Here is a 21,833-nt window from a genome sequence, read left to right on the forward strand (position 1 = left end):
TTGGCAAATCTGCACCATGTCAGATGGTGGAGGGAAGGGTAGGATGACTTATTACCCTCTTGTTTTTCGAATTATGACCAGTAATATCAACACTACGAAAGTAGCAATCATCGGAATGATTTCTTGGCTCGCTCCATATCATAGGAACAGCAAATCTAAAGACTTTTTTCTCCTTTTTGGACCATTTCCTCAGAGCTTCAGCACACACATAACACACCTTATGTGGCACCCAAGATTTACCTTGATCACCAAGTTAAGATACAAAGTATGATAGATAAATCTTTTTCACAAAGACTGTAATGATCTTTGGTGTTTTTTAATCACAAATTCACCACAAATATAGCAAAACTGTCAGCAGGGTTTTTACAACCACGATTAGATATTGTACTGAGCACATGTACAGGAAATGGGAAAGTGAGGTTAGGTTGGCAGTAAACAAAACACCATCTGTTAACACAAAAATAGAATCTACCTTTCTTTTGCCAGCAAATGTTTTCAGCAGTGCGACTAACGTCATCAACATTCATTAACCTCCTTTTTAAATTATTTTAACAGTGTAAAAGCTGTTAAATTCTTGAAGAAATCGTTTAATTTAATAAATGTAATTGTAAAACGTGAAGAAATGGTGGGTGATACAGTTTTTCAAGTATCATATTTGGATTCCCCACCCTAAAAAACATAAAAGTAAGGTAGTTTCAGCAAAAACGTTTTTCTATCGTTGGCCTGTGTTATCTTTAAAGAGTATTTTATTTTATCTCATCATCTTTAATTGGCTCTGTTCAGGATTTACTTTATTTCAATCGCTTTTTATTATTAGCACCACCAATCGGCACTTTAATTAAGTTTCGGTCTCACGTCAATCCACCGTACGGCGTTCTCGCGTCAGCATACGAGTTGTCTACAGTAGTATTTGTTTACCACAGTGGTACATGGTTGTGATCGCCAACCTATCTTCGCACCACATATTGCCATGATTTGTTGAGTTTATTTCTTGGTTCCTAATCCAGCGCTTACACAGATCTAATTTCTTATTGATGTTGTAATTTTACGTCCTTAAGTGAGAGGTTTTCACTTTCCATTTCAGCCTTTCCTATGTCCTTATTTGAATATTGCGCTTTTCACTGTGACACTGTCATATCAGTGGTTTTAAATTTGACTGAATTGACCTCCTCTGTTCAAGGCAAGTGTATCACTTTACTTCTCTCCTTTAGCTTAACTGATCCATCGATCGCTGCAAGATAGGTTCGGGAATAAAATGTTGTGCAACAAGATTGTTGTTACTACTTACAGATAATCTGAAGATGAGCTAACTGCGTGAAACGCTTCATTATTAAATAACACTTGCAAAAGAGACTGTTTTCTATTTTTGTAACGTTGAACTACCGTTGCTGCACCAGACCAAAATTGAATAAAGTATTTTTTCAGACAGTTGGGATGGACCCAAGAGCTTTTATGTTTTTGTAAAGATGCTCGTTTGCCCTTATAGCTATCAAAAATTATTTTGTCCTGTTTACTGTAGTTACAGTAAATAAAAATTAACAATTTTTGATCTTTCTAAGTAGAAACAATTTTTAATGTAGTTGTCAGTGAACATTGACAAAAATGTGCACCGTTCACCCATAATCATTTTGCAGATATCTCTTTATTGGCATACATTGCATATATATCCCGCAGGAAATTAATTTTAGATCAAAATGTTCATAATTATAACGCTTAAGAAAAATTACGTTCATTAATCTTGAGTTTTTTTCAGAAACAAATAGATTACGTTGCAACCAAACTCTCGGATCAGTTACCTTATAACACAAAGTGTCTAACAATCACTTGTTTGAAAGAACGCCAGCAAAAGGGTCTTCTGGTGAGTACCCATTGCAGAGGTATTTTTATGTCTAAAAAAAGAATTACAATAAATAAACTGTCCCTTTTTGAGCCAGACCCGAAGATGATCTGCAGCGCAGATTGAAACTGGTATTCGGTGATAAATGAAGTGATTGAGACGGTGTTTATTTATTCATTCGGTTTGTGCATAAGTTCGTTGCGTTTTTGCGTAAGTTAAATAAACACAACAGATACACCTAACTGAGACTTTAGTCATCAATAAAACATTCTTTCGCTATTTACAATAATCTGGCAACGCTAGAGAAACATTTAGATTCGACGATTAGAAATAACGTGGTTTTCACTCTAAGAACTTGTCGAGCATTGTTTGGAGCGCATTTTCATCCGGAAAGGAAGTTCTTTAAGGTTGTTCGTCAGAGAGTGGAGAAGGTTTTCCGCCAGATGCATAAGATTATCTTTTGTGTATGCGTGCATGTCTTTGTACGGGGAGTTGCTGCTTTATCTGGGCTCAACCATTCCTTTGTTTTCCTTATGTTGCCGTAAAGACATCATTTCCAATCATCAGTAACGCTAAAGGATGTAAATGGTAGGTGTTGTTCACGAGCCAACTGATGACGAATAAACACAGATGCACATATGGCCACCCACTGATTTTTGTGATTTTGACTTGAAGCAAGCGATATCAGAACACCCGATTTTTGAACCTTCGCCATTGCATGCAAATGTCGCCGTTGGTGGAATGTTTACAGTTCATCACATTTGCCAGTTATCGAGTGCAGTGACGTAGATCATAGTGGATTAATGCGTTTAACCTATGTTTATCAAACCACGAAGGTGTTCCTGAACGTGGAGAGTTACTAATGTTCTAATGGCATTACCTCCACGGACGGCGCAAATGTTTCTGGCCGATTCCGCTGCTGTCACCCCTCTTTTGAACTCAAAAAGAAGAATATATCAGAAACGTTCCGATTTCTCCACTTGGCATTCAATTTTCTAGCATTCACAGCTCCATTCTATCTCCAAACGACAAAATAAGAATTTTTAAAATCAAACAGAAACCATGAGCTACAAATAAAAAAAGCCAATCGCTTGATAAAACCATAGCAACACCTTCTTGAAGAATTCGGATTCAGCCATTCTCAGGCCAACAAGAAGAACCAAAAGTCTACGAACTTATGCACCAACCTAAAATTGAAACGATAGAGATCAGAGCTTCCTACGACATGACGTCAGTTACCAAAATAATTACGCTCTTCTGCTGCAACAGATTTTTACCATAACGATCAGTATTCTTCCCTTCAAAAATTTATTCTGTGTCAAGAAACGTATTGCCGCCCTTTGTGCTTATCCAGGCATTGCACTGCTGAAGATGGTTCGCCCTTGCCTTCCTCCGAACTTTTGAACGGCGCGTTTTCGCATTAATAAGTCTTTGCTGAAGGCGATAAAAATGAAAAGGGGCAGAAATCCCATAGCCTTTATGGTCCTAATTTTTGTTCTCTAACTTTGACACTTCTCAGTTTTTTTTATGTCACTGTAGTCGGTTGGATATTATTTTAGTACAAACAAAAATAGAAAAACATAAGAACTTTATTTCTTTTTTCCTATTTTTGTTTTATTCAAAATGGGATTTAGGAGTCATCTCATTTCATAATAGCGCACTCATCGACGAACATTATCCACGAGAAGCAACTTTTCCTCCGAGTGACACAAAACTCCTTGCGTTGGAAACACTTTAAATGAAGTCTTGATTTATTAGTTACGGCTTTCGGGCTGAAGTCTTGATTTTATATTATAAGTAGCACAATTTTCATATATTCGACGATTAGAAAACCAATCTGGCCACGAACTATAAGATTTTAGGTTTGACATTCATTTGAAAGTGAAAAACCTTTCTTAGCTCTTTTTTTCTGAAAACGGTTGTAAATGTTTCTTGCTCTCACTGCTATCTTCAAATTTAATTTCTGCAGTTTCTGTAGAATAAGTGGAAGTATATTCTTGATGACTGGAATATGCTGTGGTCTGACTTTTAGTTTATTTGGCCTGAGAGTAGTTAAATCCGAATGCTTCAAGATGGTGATCTATTTCATAATCTATTATCGTCATTTTGTGTATCAATATCTGATGGAAAATAATTCTGGAGCGACTCCAAAATCTCCTTCTGTTTAAACTCTCTTGCTAAAGCCCATCATGCAAAATATGGAGCTGTAGTCCTGACGGAACTTTCAAGTACAGAATTGAAAATTTTACGCTTATAAACAGTTATTACCACATGCAGACTTATCAAAAGTGGGAGAAAATATGAAGACAGGATTATCACAGGAAACACTCGGAATCAAGCACAATAAATGAAACACCGCAGTATAGTCAGGGTGCAAACAATGTAGTGTGTTATATATTCCTTTCCTTGAATCGAGACTCGGAATTCCCACCAGATCATAAACGATGAAGTAATTAATCTGGCACTTACCTATTCAGACAGTGAATCGCATAGAGTTTTTTAAGCAGCCGGTAAACAAATTCATTATACTAAATTATAGTATAAAACAAAGATACGTACATGTTGCTCAGTCGTTGTGTCTATCCGTTTTTATCTACATTTATATATTTCTACCTGTTTCTCTACCTGTAGTCATACCTCTCCATCTATATACCTCTGTATGTATGCTACTACATTGTTTCTGTACATATCTTTCTCTCTAAGTCTTTCTCTATACATATCTTTATGTTTCACTACATGTCCATCTTTCCTTGCATCATTACTTTCCTCTATATCCATCTGTCACTTTATTGCAATTTTTTTCTGCATCTCTACATTCCTCTCTTCTCTACTTACAAGTCTACCTCTGTGTCTATAATCCACCACTGTGTGACTGCACGACTGGCCCTACTTCTGTGCGACTGGCCCCACCTCTGTGCGACTGGCCCCACCTCTGTGCGACTGGCCACACCTCTGTGCAAGGGGCGCCACCTCTGTGCGACTGGCGCCACCTCACCGCAACTGACCCCACATTTGTGTGGCTACCCCCACCTCTGTGCGACTTAACTATATCTTTAAATTCCTGTCTATGCAGGTTGGAACTTAAATAGTGGCAACACTGCTTTAGAGACACTATGCAATGGAATCTACTATTGTCGCTGATAGCACACATTGTTGACATACCTTCCTTACTTCCGAGCAAATGGACTCGCCCATCCCACATCACCAACGTGCGCACAATCGAAGGAATGCCTGGGCATGTGAAAAATTGTATCACGATGGGCTTGACGGAAATGTAGAAATGGATGCATTACGACGCTGCTCAGACGCACTTGGAGCGCGAAGGAGAGGCTTTCTTACGCTGTATCGTAACGCTGGATGCGACATGGGCCACATCGTACGAGCCAAAACTGAAACGCCAATAAAACGAATGGCGTCTTTATGGGTCGCCGCGAAAGTCGAAAGTGCGTCGGAGCCCCAGTATGGTGAAAGTTATGGTAATTCTCGTGTAGGACTGTGATGGTGTTATCCTAAAGCACTACGTTCCTCCACGGCAGACCGTCAATGCACAGTATTACTGTTCATTTTTGGAGCATCACTTGGGGCCAGCTTTGCGAAAGAAGCGGTGACAGTTTCTCTGCAACCCACCCATCATTTTGCACGACAATGCGCGGGCGCATACAGCGCAAGCTGTGGCTGCTTTTTTCGGTCGATAGGGTGGGGAAGTACTGTACCATCCACCATACTCCTCGGACTTAAGTCCTTGTGACTCTGACTCCAAAGATGAAGGAACCACTTCGTGGAATTCGCTTCAGAACTGTTCCAGAGATTCTACAGGCAGTAGACCGCTCCATTCGCACCATCAACAGAACAGGCCTTGCTAACGGTATACCACGCCTTTCACATCGCTGCCAACGGTCTCTACATAACGCTGGTGACTACTTTGAAGAACAGTAACAGGCGCAAACATGTAACTCTTTTGTATCGGTTGTGAATAAATAGTTGCCACTATTTAGGTTCCAACCCTCGTATATACCTGTATGCGGTCATTTACATATCTGACATTTTTCTATCGTTATCCGTCCACAGCTGTAACATTATCTGTTTTCCGTCATATATCTTCTGTCTATGTATCTCCGTGTCTCTATCTACATATCTGTACCCACGTATATGTCTTCATCTGTCTATTCCTGTATGTCTGTTGTTGGTAGCATACATGCTGACTTACTCATAGTGTCAAAAGCCATTGCAAAGTAAATATATGAAACACAGTACCTTTGAATTTCTCGTTGGATCTGGCAGCCTCGCCCATGAGAGGTCCTTGAGGAACAAGTTCTCGCGGTCTGTCGAAGTTGTAGAAGTACACTGGCTGGGAAGACTTATTACTGTGGATTTTAGCCGCCCTGACTGCAGCATAGGTGAACACCGTGTCCCCAAACAGCTGTGACAACATCGAGAACCAAGCAAGTACTGCATACACAACTCCTGACAATACATGAATCACGTAACAACACATCTCAATAATTTCTTTCTTAAGTGAAAAAGGTGAAGCTGACACTAAGATGACAGTCGGTTTGAAAATTACAGTGATTTACTAGGCATGGTCTGCAGGATTTAGTATGCGCATGCCTTTTTACAGCCTGTGAACTGATTACTCAGCCAGCAGTATGGAAAGTTGCCGGTTAGTGCACATCACGAATAGTAAGGCAACTTGGCATTTTTCATGTCAAAAATCGTCGTGAGAGGTGTAAGAATCAATAGTTGTCAGAAAAACTCCTAAACCTGAATGTAGCGTATATACATCATAAAACTAATCACACAGTATAAAAACAGATTTTCGACATCTTTCACTGGTTACAATCATCTGAGCACTGGTTCTGTTGCCTCCGTGGTTGAAGTGAATTCCGCGAGCTTAGTTTGATGTTTGTAATGAAGACAATACCCGCCACACTCATTTTCAGAACCTTGACAGGTGTCCTTTTATGAGGAAACTGGTGACAAACTTCGGTACGAGGCCCCTTAAATCTGTATTCCAAGGGTTCACGCTGAAAATGATAGCTGCAATCTGAATAGCTACGTTTGTTCTTTAGCGAGGTTTCTTGAAGCATTGAACTACACAGGACGCCATTAGCTCAACGAGACCTTCATGTCACTTGTCAGTGTATTAATATTGTTCTGTGAAAGCTATAAATTGAATACACGAGGGCTATTCGAAAAGTAAGGAACAATCGGTCGCGCAATTGGAACCAGTGAGAATCCCATGAAACTTTTCACAGATGTGCTGGGCAGTGTCTGTAGTATGCCCATAGATAGTGTCACATTAATTTTTCAGTTCTGAGTGTTCAGTTAATGCATAAAGATGGCTAGAAAATAGTGCCTCTTGCCTTTTTCGTCAAGTGGGGGTGCCTGGCGAGAGATTTCCCCTGGTTTCATGCAACCCCACACAACATAACTGTCATACATGCCCTGCTGCGTAAGAAATTTGGCTAATATATTGAAATTTTCTTGGTTGGAGGTCTATCTGTCTCGAGAAAATTGAACTGGCGATCGCACCGCGCCAGCGATAAAGCCAGAGGGAAATATCCACAACATTTCTCGTATTTCATAAACGGTTTGAGATATCGAAACGAGATTTTGGCAAATGATAGCACACAAAGAGGAGAGTATATTCCCACATGGTTATTGTGAAAAACTGCATTATATACCGTGTTATTCCACTAACAACAGACTTTTACGATGAAAGAATGTAATTTTTAAGAGCCAGTAACAGCTGGTGAAACGAGAAATGCTAAGGGTTTTGGAGAAAAATAAGTGAAGTCATTACATGTTTATTTTGTACCGAGGATGTGCTTCTTTATAAGATGCTGACCTTACTTTTTCTCAGTTCCTCACTTAATAAACCACAGTTTCAGAATTCTCTCGCAACAGCGTCTGCACAACATGTTAATGAGGTGAGACTGTGAAGTCTGCTGTGTTTCGGCAAAAGAAGCAAATGTTAACGTGGCAGCAAGAGAAATGTGTCGGTTTTACTCAAAATTCCCTGCTCGTTACTCTTCTCTGAACGTTACAAATGGTTACAAACAGGGTGAAAATAAATCGCCGCATTTTCGGCGGAGTTCTTTTTAGAGACAAGCTAAAGATGAGGTAACAGATCTTTTTGAATGGTCATTGTGAAAGTTTGGTCATGGAGAGGATCCACTGAATATTTACCAAGAAGTGAGTGTAGGCTTCAGTTTAGAACGGTACTTCCCTTCCAGCGCTCGGTATTTCCCGTACAGCGCTCTGCGCGACCCCCACCACTGCCGCTCTTCCCACTCTTCTGCAGGTGACTGCGTATCGAGCAGCCGTTGCATTTTGGGCACACTGTAGCATACAGCCCGGACTTGGCTCCCCCTAATTTTCATCTCTGCTCAAATGAATCACTGGCTATAAAGACAATTTTGGTATAGACAACGAAACCAGTGTAGAAAATTGTCAGAAAGCACAGAAGGTGGAGTTCATGATGGTCAAGAAAGCCTTTAAAGACACAAACTCGCTTTTATCAACACCTTACTGTGTTTGAATATTGTCATGTGATAGGGCTATGAGAAGCTGAATGTTCCATCTGTGATACTAGAGAAAGACATGGCAGGAATGTAACCACTGTACATGGTTGGTGGCAGCAGTGATCAGGAAAAGGTATGATCGCAAGAAGACCAGGGTCCTGACAGCCACTTGAGATAAGAAAATTGTGTTCGGCTAATCTATCTGGCGCATCATACTGCATCTGCAGAAGCAGTTGCCACCACAGTGACACAACGAACTGCTCCAAGTCGATTACTTCAAGGACAGCTCCGAGCCAGACGCTCTGTAGTGTGCATTCCACTGACCCTAAACCACCACTATTTGTTATTCCAGTGGTGTCAAGTGAGAGCTCACTGGATGTCTGTTGTGTTTCTCAATGAACTCTGGTTCTGTCTCAGTGCCAGAGATGTAACAAAATGTTCAAATGTGTGTGAGTTCTTAAGGGACCAAACTGCAGAGGTCATCGGTCCCTAGACTTACACACTATGTAAACTAACTTAAACCAACCTATGCTAAGAAAAACACACACACCCATGCCCGAAGGAGGACTCGAACCTCCGACGAGGGGAGCCGCGCGAACCGCGGCAAGGCGCCTGAGACCATGCGGCTACCCCGCGTGGCACTTCGGAAGACCAGTCCAGCGTCATCCACGGCCAGCATTAACCTTCGCTGCACTGACCGATTACGTGCAACAGGCCGGAAGTTCATCCCACAAACTGACATCCGCCACCTGTACAACACAAAGCGTTCACGTTTGCATGCTTGCATTCAACATTCTGGCGCTTACACCCGTTATTAATGTAACCGTCTTTCACATTTGCAATTGATTATCTCGCACTAACATTAACGTGTGACCCTTTGAATATTTTATCTAGACGAACGTTTTCCCGAAATTTCATTACCTTATACTAATTATTTTTCGGTGCTGCGATCTTTTTACCGTCAGTGTATATCTATCCTAATAAAACACTGCAAAAACCATCGTACCTGTCTGTTTGAATAAGCTATCCTCCAAAACTACTAAGGAGTTTTCATTAGGTTTTCACGGGTAACTTGAGAATAGCTTGCGGCAACGTGTAGTCCTTATTTCATCAAAACTGTATCACAGAAAAAAAATATGACAGGTTTTCTCTTAAACCATCACCTCGGTTTGTTTTTCTGTTTTAATACGTAATCTCGAAAACTACTACACTATTTTCCGTGAGATTTTTCACAGTTAACTTAGGAGTAGCTTGGGGCAACATATAGGTTTTATTCTACCAAAATCGGATAAAGCAAATAAAGATACCGTAATTTAAAATTTTAAGAGCCTGATAAGCTTAGTGTTTCGATTTCTAGTGACGGCGTAGTACATCAAAGAACAATAGATGGAACTGTTATTTTCGTAGTACACCCAAGAACCAGTAGATGTCGTTGTAAAATATTTTACATCGCCTGTCGGTAGTTTTCGTCAGTGACAGAATTAAGCACCACTATCTTATCTTTAGAAGTACAAACTAACATTGAATTTACTTGGCTAGAAAATAAGGATTTACTGATTTCGCCTCGTGTATTAAAAACCTAATGAAACTGCTTTACTTCTTTCGATAGGATTCGTTTATATTACACTTCCTGAGCCGGCCGTTGTGGTCGAGTGGTTCTAGGCGCTTCACTCTGGAACAGCGCGACCGCTACGGTTGTGGGTTCGAATCCTGCCACGGACATGGATGCGTGTGATGACCTTAGGTTAGTTGTTTAAGTAGTTCAAAGTTCTAAGGGACTGATGACCTCAGATGTTAAGTCCCATACTGCTCAGAGCCTTTTGAACCTTTTAGACTCCCTGTCTCAGAAAAATGACTTAATTGCTTTATTGACAAAGTGATCCTATAAGGATTCCTGTTTTACGGAGTGAGTATGGAACCTTAAAAAGCGATGGTATGCAAAGATTCTTGCTTAACTTCCCTTAGGATGCAAGAACATATACTTAGTTGCTAAATTGTATGGGAGTTGAATATATGTCTTAATCTCGGATATCCCTGCGAATAGTACCAAGGATCAGATTTTCGCTTCCTCGTTGCCACATCGCTAACTGTAGAGGTATGGAAAGCCAAATTACAGTAAATGATGTAGAATGTGAATGAAAAGGCCTCCACTGTTTTCATTTTTTATTTTCATTCTTTTAAAAGTTTCCTTAGTTTTTAACACAAAAACTAAACTATAGAATGTGTAGCATTTTTCGTTTATTTGTTACTGTGTGGTAAGAGTATGAACTCTTTTTCTGAACTATCGGTTGATGAAATGGCAACATACAACTGACCATGCGAAAAACACTCTGATCGTGTAGCATTTGGATATCTGATATTGAGCCTAGTTTATTGTTATTCCAAAAACGCACCCTTGATTGAAAAATGAAGTTGCTTAAAATGAATGGGTAAACCGGTTAGGATAATTCGTATATGGAATATTAGAAGGACCACTCCAGCAGCTAGATCTTTGAGGACGGTAGACAGACTGACATTAGTTCGCATATTTCTACGTGTGAATGAGTACCATCACAAGGTGCCAGACGATTCAGATTTCGTAACAGCATTCTAATCATAAGCCGATAAGCCATAAAAATAACTTTCGTAATACATAGGTTTTCAATTAAAAGTGACTGCTAGGAAAAAACGAAACAGAACGTTGCTGTCCATACAGTTTTTGTTTATAATTATGTACATGGTGAAACAATACGTAAATGCCCTCCCAACATAGCTTAGACCGACCGCAACAAAAAAACAGGAACCGCACGTTTTTCATAACACAGCATTTTCTCTCTCACAGTTGTTTATAGCAGTTAAGCTATAGTTACATAACTGTCAACATGGCATTCCATGCAGTTACAGATCGTTAATGAGTTTCGGTGCTTAGTCAGATGAAGTTGTGAATTTTGAAATATAGAAAGCTCTAGATCGCGTAATTCCTTCCTAATCGTCACACGTTTCAAAATTTCGGCACCAGACTGATGGTATAAATTAAAGTTTAGTACAAAGCTCACGAATGTAAGCACATGAACTGAATATAATAAAAATCGCATCTCATGTAGGCATATTTGAAAGTGCTGTCGACTATCGAATAGGGAGTCACTGGTTCTATTCGATAGACGACGCTACAGTCAAAGATGCCTACATGAGATGAGATTTGTATTGTATTTAGTTTACGTGCTCACTTTCGTGAGCTTTGTACTGAAGTTTGATTTTTATCTTTAGTGTGATGACGAAATTTTGAAACGCTTAATTGAGAGTTCTGCGATCAAGACCTTTCTACATTTCAAAATTGTGTCAGATACAAATGGAGGGAAAGGGCATGGTCCTACCTTGCACCACTATGCAGACAACGTGAACTAAAATTAATAAAAATGTACCTAGAAGTATTGGATACGTGACCCATCAAGCCACATATGATATAAAGTAGACACCAAAGTAAACGCATACATAATCCGTCCGTCACGAAACATCAACCATGAAGTGGATCTAGTGAAAAACAGCCAGAATAACAACGAGAACGTATAAACAAACGTCGGAAAAATTTTCGACGGTTATCGTGTGTTTTTCTGAGCACATCAGCTGGCTCCGCCGTGGCATTAGAAGATAAGGCCACGCTTACAAATCTGCGTTACGAGCCGCACGTGGCACAATATCTGTATTGGTGCGCACACTAACATTGCTATTACAAAATGAGATACAGGTGCCGCAGTTAGTACGGCAAGAAGCACACAGATGGCGCGCATGACCGGCTTGATGCACATTTTCGGGAAACAAAAGTGCGTAAAACAAGTAATTGAAATCCCATAGTGCTTAGAGCCATTTGAACCTCGGCAGCTGTCACCCCTCTATTAAACGCAAACAGAAGAAAATGTCAGAAATGTTCCGATTTCTCCACTTGGCACTCCATTTTCTAGTGGCCACAGCTCGACTCACTGTCTCTCAATGACAATATATAAATACAAACAGCAATAGTGATTTACAAATAAAAAATTAAAATCGATAAATAAACCCACAGAATACGCACTTATGCACAGACATAATATTATTCATAATAAATAATGTGTAGCGGGATTGTTAAAAGGAAGGTTGGGCCCAAAGTGAAATGGACTGCGATTGGCTGGCGCAGTGACGTCACTATAGGAGCAAAGTGAGTCAGCGGCTGGCACATCTAGTGGCTCTTTTAAGCACACTTAACTTTTTATAAGTGCAATTATTAATAATAAAAGTTTATTTACTTGTTTAGATGTTAGTAGTATATGAAGAATGCCACTGCCGGAATTTTTGCTTTTGAGTTGCTGCTTCCTCTTGCATTATTAGCTTCATATTGAGGAAGCGAATACGAATGACAAGTCTAGTTCTAACATATAGTTTGATTATTTGCCGTGAAAATTCATTATATTTGGTTTCGACGGTGGCTTAGATTGCTTTCACTGTATTTCTTTCCTTCGAAATACTTTCGAAACCGTTAAATTAATTAAAAATGAGCTCAAACTGCGACACTATGTAGCCAGTCATCTCTCGTAACCGGAAGCCAACTGCGAGATAAGACCTGTACTACCTATACCAATTTTTTTCCGGCACGCTTGTATATTTTCCTTAATACTCTTTCCTGAATATCCTTATGCATCCTATAATCCCATGATAACGTATTATTGTCAATCAATCTTTGGGCCTTCAGATTGCCAAATGCGTCATTTGCAACTTGAAAATTATTGCTGTTTGCTCTTTTTCGGGCATCAGGCACTTTATGGCTTTAGCAGTAGTACTCGAAATAAGTTGCATTGCTAAATAAACCCTTTGACGTTCTCTACCTATGACGTGGAGTTACGGACACAACTTGATTTTAGCCCATCTAATACGAGCAGTCTTTTTACAACTGATTTATTAACAGTTTTCCCGTTAGGAAGTCTTATTCCGTCATCGAGAAAGTAATTTCTCATTGGTTTAAATAAATAATGGAACCTGAAAACACCCAGATTCGTTTATTTTCATACGGCGGATACGGAAAGCAGGAATTTGTCTCCGTCAAATTAAGTTCTTTTCGCACATATCGATTTTTTGTGCCGAAGTCGCACACTACCGCAATAACATTGTAGTCAGCATTTTGTAGACTTTAACTTATCAACTGTGATTTGTGTGTTGAAGTCACAGTAGACTTCTAGCGTCTCTCTTCACCTGCCGCTGTGGCCGAGCGGTTCTAGGCGCTTCAGTCCGGAACCACGCGGCTGCTACGGTCGCAGGTTCGAATCCTGCCTCGGGCATGGATGTGTGTGATGACCTTAGGTTAGTTAGGTTTAAGTAGTTCTAAGTCTAGGGGACTGATGACATCAAAACAAACGGCGTACCTTAACAAGTAATGCGTCAGTGTGCGGCCCTACAACACTCACTATCTCTAAATGACAATACATCAAGTCAAACAGCAACAGTAAACTACAAATAAAAAATTCACCAACCTAATAATATAATGGAACAATGGTGAGCTTGTAATTGCTTGAAGTGGGCCTTGTTGTCGTCTTTTTAGGGGTTTGATGGTCTAGCGTCCACCCTAGGCCGCACATAATGCAAAAGATTCAAACACACACACACACACACACACAATCCAAGAACAACAACCAGGAAGACTGCGTAAAGGAATGCTACTCCACGATAACACCAGCCCGCATTCTGCTAGACTAACAAAAAACTCAATTCAGGAGTTTGGTTGGGAAGTCGTTGCGTACCCACTTCATCCACCTGATCCTGCCTCTCAGATTTTCGCAAACAGAAAACAACAATCGATAAGTTAACCCGTAGCAACCAGAACACCAATATGCGAAACAAAAACGATAGGAACCTATGCACAGACACACACACACACACACACACACACACACACACACACACACACAAAGAACACACAATCAGCCAAGTAAAAACTTATACAGGGTATTACAAAAAGGTACGGCCAAACTTTCAGGAAACATTCTTCACACACAAATAAAGAAAAGATGTTATGTGGACATGTGTCCGCCGGCCGGAGTGGCCGAGCAGTTAAAGGCGCTACAGTCTGGAACCGCGCGACCGCTACGGTCGCAGGTTCGAATCCTGCCTCGGGCATGGATGTGTGTGATGTCCTTAGGTTAGTTAGGTTTAAGAAGTTCTAAATTCTAGGGGACTTATGACCACAGCAGTTGAGTCCCATAGTGCTCAGAGCCATTTGAACTATTTTTGACATGTGTCCGGAAACGCTTAATTTCAATGTTAGAGCTCATTTTAGTTTCGTCAGTATGTACTGTACTTCCTCGATTCACCGCCAGTTGGCCCAATTGAAGGAAGGTAATGTTGACTTCGGTCCTTGTGTTGACATGCGACTCATTGCTCTACAGTACTAGCACCAAGCACATCAGTACGTAGCATCAACAGGTTAGTGTTCATCACGAACGTGGTTTTGCAGTCAGTGCAATGTTTACAAATGCGGAGTTGGCAGGTGCCCATTTGATGTATGGTTTAGCACGGGGCAATAGCCGTGGCGTGGTACGTTTGTATCGAGACAGATTTCCAGAACGAAGGTGTCCCGACTGGAAGACGATCGAAGCAATTGATCGGCGTCTTAGGGAGCACGGAACATTCCAGCCTATGACTCGCGACTGGGGAAGACCTAGAACGACGAGGACACCTGCAATGGACGAGGCAATTCTTCGTGCAGTTGACGATAACCCTAATGTCAGCGTCAGAGAAGTTGCGTATCGTTGACCACGTTACTGTATGGAGAGTGCTACGGGAGAACCAGTTGTTTCCGTACCATGTACAGCGTGTGCAGGCACTATCAGCAGCTGATTGGCCTCCACGGGTACACTTCTGCGAATTGTTCATCCAACAATGTGTCAATCCTCATTTTAGTGCAAATGTTCTCTTTACGGATGGGGTTTCATTCCAACGTGATCAAATTGTAAACTTTCACAATCAACGACGAGAATCCGCACGCAATTGTGCAATCACGTAATCAACACAGATTTTCTGTGAACGTTTGGGCAGGCATTGTTGGTGATGTCTGGACTGGGCCCCATGTTCTTCCACCTACGCTCGATGGAGCACGTTATCGTGATTTCATACGGGATACTCTACCTGTGCTGCTAGAACATGTGCCTTTACAAGTACGACACAACATGTGGTTCATGCACGATGGAGCTCCTGCACATTTGAGTCGAAGTGTTCGTACGCATCTCAACAACAGATTCGGTAACCGATGGATTGGTAGAGGCGGACTAATTCCACGGCCTCCACGTTCTCCTGACCTCAACCCTCTTGACTTTCATTTATGGGGGCATTTGAAAGCTCTTGTCTACGCAACCCCAGTATTGTGGACGGCTGTGATACAATACGCCATTCTCCAGGGCTGCATTAGCGCATCAGGAATTCCATGCGACGGAGGGTGGATGCATGTATCCCCGTTAATGGAGGACATTTTGAACACTTCCTGTAACAAAATGTTTGAAGTCACGCTGGTACGTTCTGTTGCTGTGTGTTTCCATTCCATGATTAATGTGATTTGAAGAGAAGTAATAAAATGAGCTCTAATATGGAAAGTAAGCGTTTCCGGACACATGTCCACACAACATATTTTCTTTCTTTGTGTATGAGGAATGTTTCCTGAAAGTTTGGCCGCACCTTTTTGTAACACCCTGTATGTGCTTTTTGGTTCGCGTGGCTCTGTCGTGAGTATTTCAGTTTAAAACGGAAACTGAAACCGAGTCAGGTCGGATTACACGTAATGACTAGCTATCCTACATCGAAATCGAATCCCTAAATCGAAATAACCCAACGAAAATTTACAAAGCTTTCAGAGAGGTGTGTGGGAATAATGTATTGGATCGTAGCACAGTATCACGGTGATCTACATGTTTCCGTGAAGGTCGGGTACACACAGAGGACAACCCAGGAAGTGGGAGGCCAACAACAACCTCAGTTTACAATTGTCAGGTTATTGTTAATGACGTTTTGACGGAGGATCGACGAAATACATGTCAGTAAATTGCATGTGAGATTGCAATGTCTGTCACTTCAATTTAAGATGAGAAAACTTGCTGGCAGATGGGTTCCGCGTGATTAAGTGAAGAGCGGAAAGCAGGTAGAAAAATAATCGCAGAATAATTGCTTCAACGTTATCGAAGAGAAGGAGGACAGTTTCTGAAAATAACTGTGCACTTGATGAAACATGGATACGATGTTCTGAGTCAGAACTGAAATCTCAATCGTCATAATGGAAAAGTTCCTGTTCTCCATGCCCGAAAAAAATTCCACAGCCAACAATCAAAAGTGAAACTGATGACAATGTATGCATATGACATGAATGCACTCATTGCTACGTAAATAGAGTGCTCCAGGGGATGTCTGTAACAGGTGCGTACCACAAGCTGTTTCTGCAAAATATTTTTCGCCAGAAAATACGTCAAAGAAGGCGTGACATATTTACCTGTGGTGTTTGCACGATAACGTAAGATTGCCTTACCAGTGAGAGAAAAGCTCGACAGATATGGATGGGAAATACTTCCTTGCGCACCATACAGTCCTGATACGAGCCTACCAGACTTTGATTTGTTTCCCAGATTGAAGGAGCAACGTGTAAAACGTTTCGAGACAAGTGATGAATCTTCCAGTGAGGTGACCCGAATTATCAGACAACTCAACAATGGTCCTATCCGGAATACAGAAGTTGTCAAAACGTTGGGAAGCTGACATAAGCAAGAATGAAGATTATACTAAGGGCTGTAAAGTTATTTTCTAAAATAAAATATTTTCTTCACTTTACCTCACTGTGTGCAGAACGCAAAATGGCCCGCTTATTTTAAGATAATAGCAATTCCAGTGCGGATTTAATTGCTGGTAAAAAAAGGCTTAGAGTCTTACCTTCGTACAAGGCAAGTAGACAAGTCAGTGAGAAGGAAATTGTCAGGACTCACGTCGTAAAGCTGCTTGTCGGTCTCGGGCCCGATGTCGCGGTCGCCGAAGTAGAAGCGACGGATCTCCTCTGCCACGGCGTCCTTCTCGGATTCGCTGCATCTCAGGTCGACGGGAACCAACAAGCGGGGATTGCGCGCCATGTTGGACATCATGTCCGTCTCCACGAGCGCAACTGCGGAGGAAGCAAAGGCTGAACAGCACCTGCCACATTCGTGTTGGTAGTAAATATCAACGGCTTAGAAGTGCTAACGAACTACGCAGGGTGGTAATAGAGTTTAATTGTTCTTGTGGTCACCAGTCCGAACACTGGTTTGATGCTGCTTTCTACGCTAGTCTAGCCTGTACAAGCCTCTCCATCTCTGCCTACTGTACAGCCTTGTTCCTATACAATTCTTACCCACCACACTTCACTGCGGCACCAAACAGACTATCCCTTGGTACCTCAGAATGTGTCCTACCATTCTCTTAGTAAAGTTTTCTCGTAACTTTCTTATCTCCTCAATTTGATTCAGTAAATATACTTACCCTATCACCCCATCTAATAGCCAGCATTCTTCAGTCTTTTTCTTTTTCCTCTTTTTCCTCTTTTTCACGTACGCAACCTTTTCCTTGGTCTTCCTGTATTTCTTTTGCCCTTACGTCCGTAGCCTATTACTTATCTGACTGCTCCTTCTGCTCCCGTTCTTTCAGTATGCTACTTCCATTCTGTTATCACATATTCTATTCTGTCATTCATGCAAAATATATTTCTTTCCTTATTTCACGATTCTTTATTTGATCTCTCAGTTGACATCCTGTTATTTCCCTTAGAAATTTCATTTCTCAGAGGACACACTGTCATTTTCCTTAAAAATTTATTTTTAGCTCTCTGTTATTTGCAGCTCACTGTTATTATTGTCCAGGTCTCACTTCCATCGACCACTGTAGGCGTTGCCATTACTTTGTCGAATTTTGTCTTTATGTCTCTCCTGGTTTTACTGGCAAATGGTCTATGTATAATGCCAGATAAAATTTAAATTTGCTTGTCCTATTGGAGATGCGTATTGATTTGTTATATTACATCCAAATAACTTAAAGCGAGGTACCTGATTTTCCACTTAGCATTATTTTGGAATGTACTGGGTATATTTCTTCAAAATCCATAACTTTGGTTTCAGTTCTTGATATTTTCTAATCAGAGAGCTTTCCTATTAAATCCAAACGATGTGGAGCAAATTGTAAATAGCCCTCGATCTTTTGTAAAATTATTTGGTCAGTTATAGGGTGTTCATTTTAATTGAAGACACTTAAATATCTCTAAAACTACTCATCGGATCAAAAACACTTATAATTCCAGTTTGTTTGTCTCGGAGGGGGACATCCAATAATACCACACTCAAGCCCCCACCCTACCCCGTGCGTGGGTGGCAACTTTGAAATCTTCATTGGGAACCCCCGGTTTTTATTGCTTATTACGATTCTACCGCGAAATCTACATACGTTTTGACTGAAGGATTTTCTGCGTTTCGACACAGAGGCGCTGTAATCGGAGGAATAGAAATGGGTACACAATCGCAATTTCTGACATGCAACTCAATGGCCCTTGAATATCCAATTGCACCGTGTTACCCCATCTCCATGCTGCAAGGGTAGGACAGGTGAGTCTTTCATAACTTTTAATTGGAAACCCCATTTACAACGTCGTATTCCATTGACATATCGAATATGGCCCTTCTGTGGCCGCGTAGCGAACTACAACCTATCAGGTGGTAATCTGCGACCGGAGCTCATGTATCGTGCAGACGCTGAACAGACAGCGGCTCTATACCATACAATACTTGCGCAGTGTTTATTGCCTGCAATCCTACATCCCATTTGGAGAACAGACGTGCAAGTGGACGGTTGCGACCCAGAAAAAATTGAAATGATCCTGATTTACAGATAACATAGGATAAATGTTGAAGCTGCTGTTGTTTTGTATGACTAGCGTTTCCCGGAGAAGGCTCGGTCACGTAAATTATGGCTCTGCACCCATTTCTATTCCTCCGATTACAGCGCCAAGGTGGGTGTAAGACTGCACCCTTATGGTCGTCACCTGTTAACCGCTATTGATGCTCTTCTCTCTTTGTCTGTAGTAATTAAAATTTCGCTATTTAAATACAAACATTTTATTACTTGTATTAAATGTTTAGAATAACTTTGTCTTTCCATTACATACCGCTGTATATACCTGCCCCTCTGTCAAAGGCTTTTTCATAATCTACGAATGCAATACGAGTGCTCAGTCTGTATTTTCGTATTTTTTCAATTATTTGCGGCACTGTTGTAATATTGTCACTGCATGGTTGTCCTCTTCTCAAAGCATTTTTCCCCATTTACTCTTTTCAGTACGCTATTATTTACTCATGCATATATTACTGATCTGTAATTTCGAGGCGGCCGCGGTGGCCGAGCGGTTCTAGGCGCATCATTCCGGATCCGCGTGACTGCTACTGTCGCAAGTTCGAATCCTGCCTCGGGCATGCATGTGTGTGATGTCCTTAGGTTTGTTAGGTTTAAGCAGTTCTAAGCTCTAGGGGACTGATGACCTCAGATGTTAAGTCCCATAGTGCTCAGAGCCATTTGAACCATTTTTTTTTCTAATTTCCACAAGCATTTCTAATCGCTTTTGAGCGATACTACTTCCACCACTCCTCAAGAGTCGGCTGTCATCTTCCGTTTCAAACATTTATTCTTCTGCAGCATCGCATTTATGAAGTTTCTATTCTCTTCTTGTCTGAACTGTCTATCGCCCATGTTTCACTTCCGAACTAGGATTCGCACCAGACACATATTTTCAGATAAAGTTCCTAAATTTATATATCAGCACTTTTTCTTTTTCAGAGACGATTATCTTGCTGCTGCCAGTCTACATTTTGTATCATCTCTGCCTGGCTCATCGTCAGTGATGCTACTTGCAGCGTCTCATTTGTTAATGTAATTTCCTCAGCTTCACTGTGTTTAACTGAACCACTTACCACGTTCGTATTATTTGGTAATGTTTTTCTTATAACTTCTTCTCCAGACACTATTCATTGATTTCAACGGAACTCGCAAGGCCCTTGATGTCTCTGTTAGATTTACAACCGTAAACCCCATTTCGATTTTTTTTTCCTCTACTGTGTACATAACCTGAATAACACAGGGGACAGGCTACAGCCTTGATCTCACTCCGTTCTCTACTGCTGCATCTCTCTCATAAACTCCAGCTCTTATAGCTGTAATCGGATATATGTGCGTTTTTTTAGATAAACTTTCACTCCGTGCTACTATTGGAAGCCTTGGTCTTGGAAATTGAGAAGCGATCACAATAAATCAGTTTTGGTTATTGATAATTTGATACCAGTGTCTGAGTTTAATTTGTACAGCACTGAAGATGATTACTATGTGATCGAAAATCGATTCAGCAGAAACATCAATATTACGGCCAACGCTGACCTTCCTTTTAATTTAACAATGATAATTGTTACAAACCAACAGACAGACACTGTAGCACATGCAGTGGTAAATAAATGGCTATCAAAGTTCGGTGTTCCAGAGATGATAACCCCAGCTCCTGTCAGAGCTGATGAAGCCGTTTTGTCCTTTGTTACATAACTGCAAACTGAGCTGTAGCCAATTATGTAATGTGTCGTTGTAGTGATGGCTATGTCGGAAAGGGGAGGGAGATTCAGTGAGCTAGCAGCAACTGAGGATGGATGAATTACTGTGGAGCTGATGTTCCAGCATGTGGAGGATTGTCGTAGTGACCAAGACCACAGAGCTGAAGTAATAAGTGTGGTCTGGATTCCTATTCGTACAACCTATGTCCATTTGGCATGCCCATCCACCTGAACTCCTGGTGTATCAGCTACCAGTCGGCCAGGTCAACAACAGGAATTAGGAATTACTTGATGTGACTAAAAAGAAACGAAAATCGTCAGCTTTATTTGATGCTAGAGATGTCAGTGAAGCAGTACACGGGGATACCACCAAGGCATAGTTTGAAAAGACTGTCCAGAACTGACGCAGCAGGCGTCGCCACCCAGGCCATATTATAAAGTTACCACATTTGTAGCTCTCACTGACATTGCAGAAGTGGGAAGTCGTGTGGAGAAACACTGATTGGGTCTATTATACACTCTGCGTGTCGCTCAGCTCCTTTCTGTCCTATGTGGCAAGGATTGACAGACTGGCAAACCACTGGTGGATCTAACTGCCATAAATAATGCCCATTTTATCCAGTCTGTATCAGTTACAACATGCAGTCAGCTTTAAGAGAAAGTCTATGCCAGTCATCGTTCCAAAATAGGACATCCAGCTTCTGCTGTAAGACACTGTCCCAAATCGAGCTGGCACTGGGATCGAACTGGTGTTCCCCAGTACTACGCCATTTACCGGATGGCTTCCATTGACTAGAGGTCGCCAGATTGTATTTCTTGGTTAACTTCTGAGCCTGCCTAGCTGCCTTCTAGTGGCACGCACTGCTGCCACCTGTTTACCTTGCATGG

The 21,833-nt window shown here is 41.1% G+C and overlaps 1 protein-coding gene across 1 annotated transcript in view; it reads right to left on the minus strand.

Annotated features, from left to right (window-relative positions):
- The window catches only part of LOC124794803 (esterase FE4-like), a 107,628-nt gene that overhangs the window by 32,815 nt on the left and 52,980 nt on the right, over positions 1-21,833 (minus strand). The window contains exons 7-8 of the mRNA XM_047258463.1: positions 17,325-17,497; positions 6,092-6,257 (exon numbers count right to left, since the gene is read on the minus strand). Of these exons, the coding sequence (XP_047114419.1) occupies positions 6,092-6,257; positions 17,325-17,497 (339 nt within the window). The remainder of the gene's footprint in view (positions 1-6,091; positions 6,258-17,324; positions 17,498-21,833) is intronic.

This window comes from Schistocerca piceifrons, chromosome 1, assembly GCF_021461385.2.
Source record: "Schistocerca piceifrons isolate TAMUIC-IGC-003096 chromosome 1, iqSchPice1.1, whole genome shotgun sequence".
Taxonomy (NCBI): Eukaryota; Metazoa; Arthropoda; class Insecta; order Orthoptera; family Acrididae; genus Schistocerca; species Schistocerca piceifrons.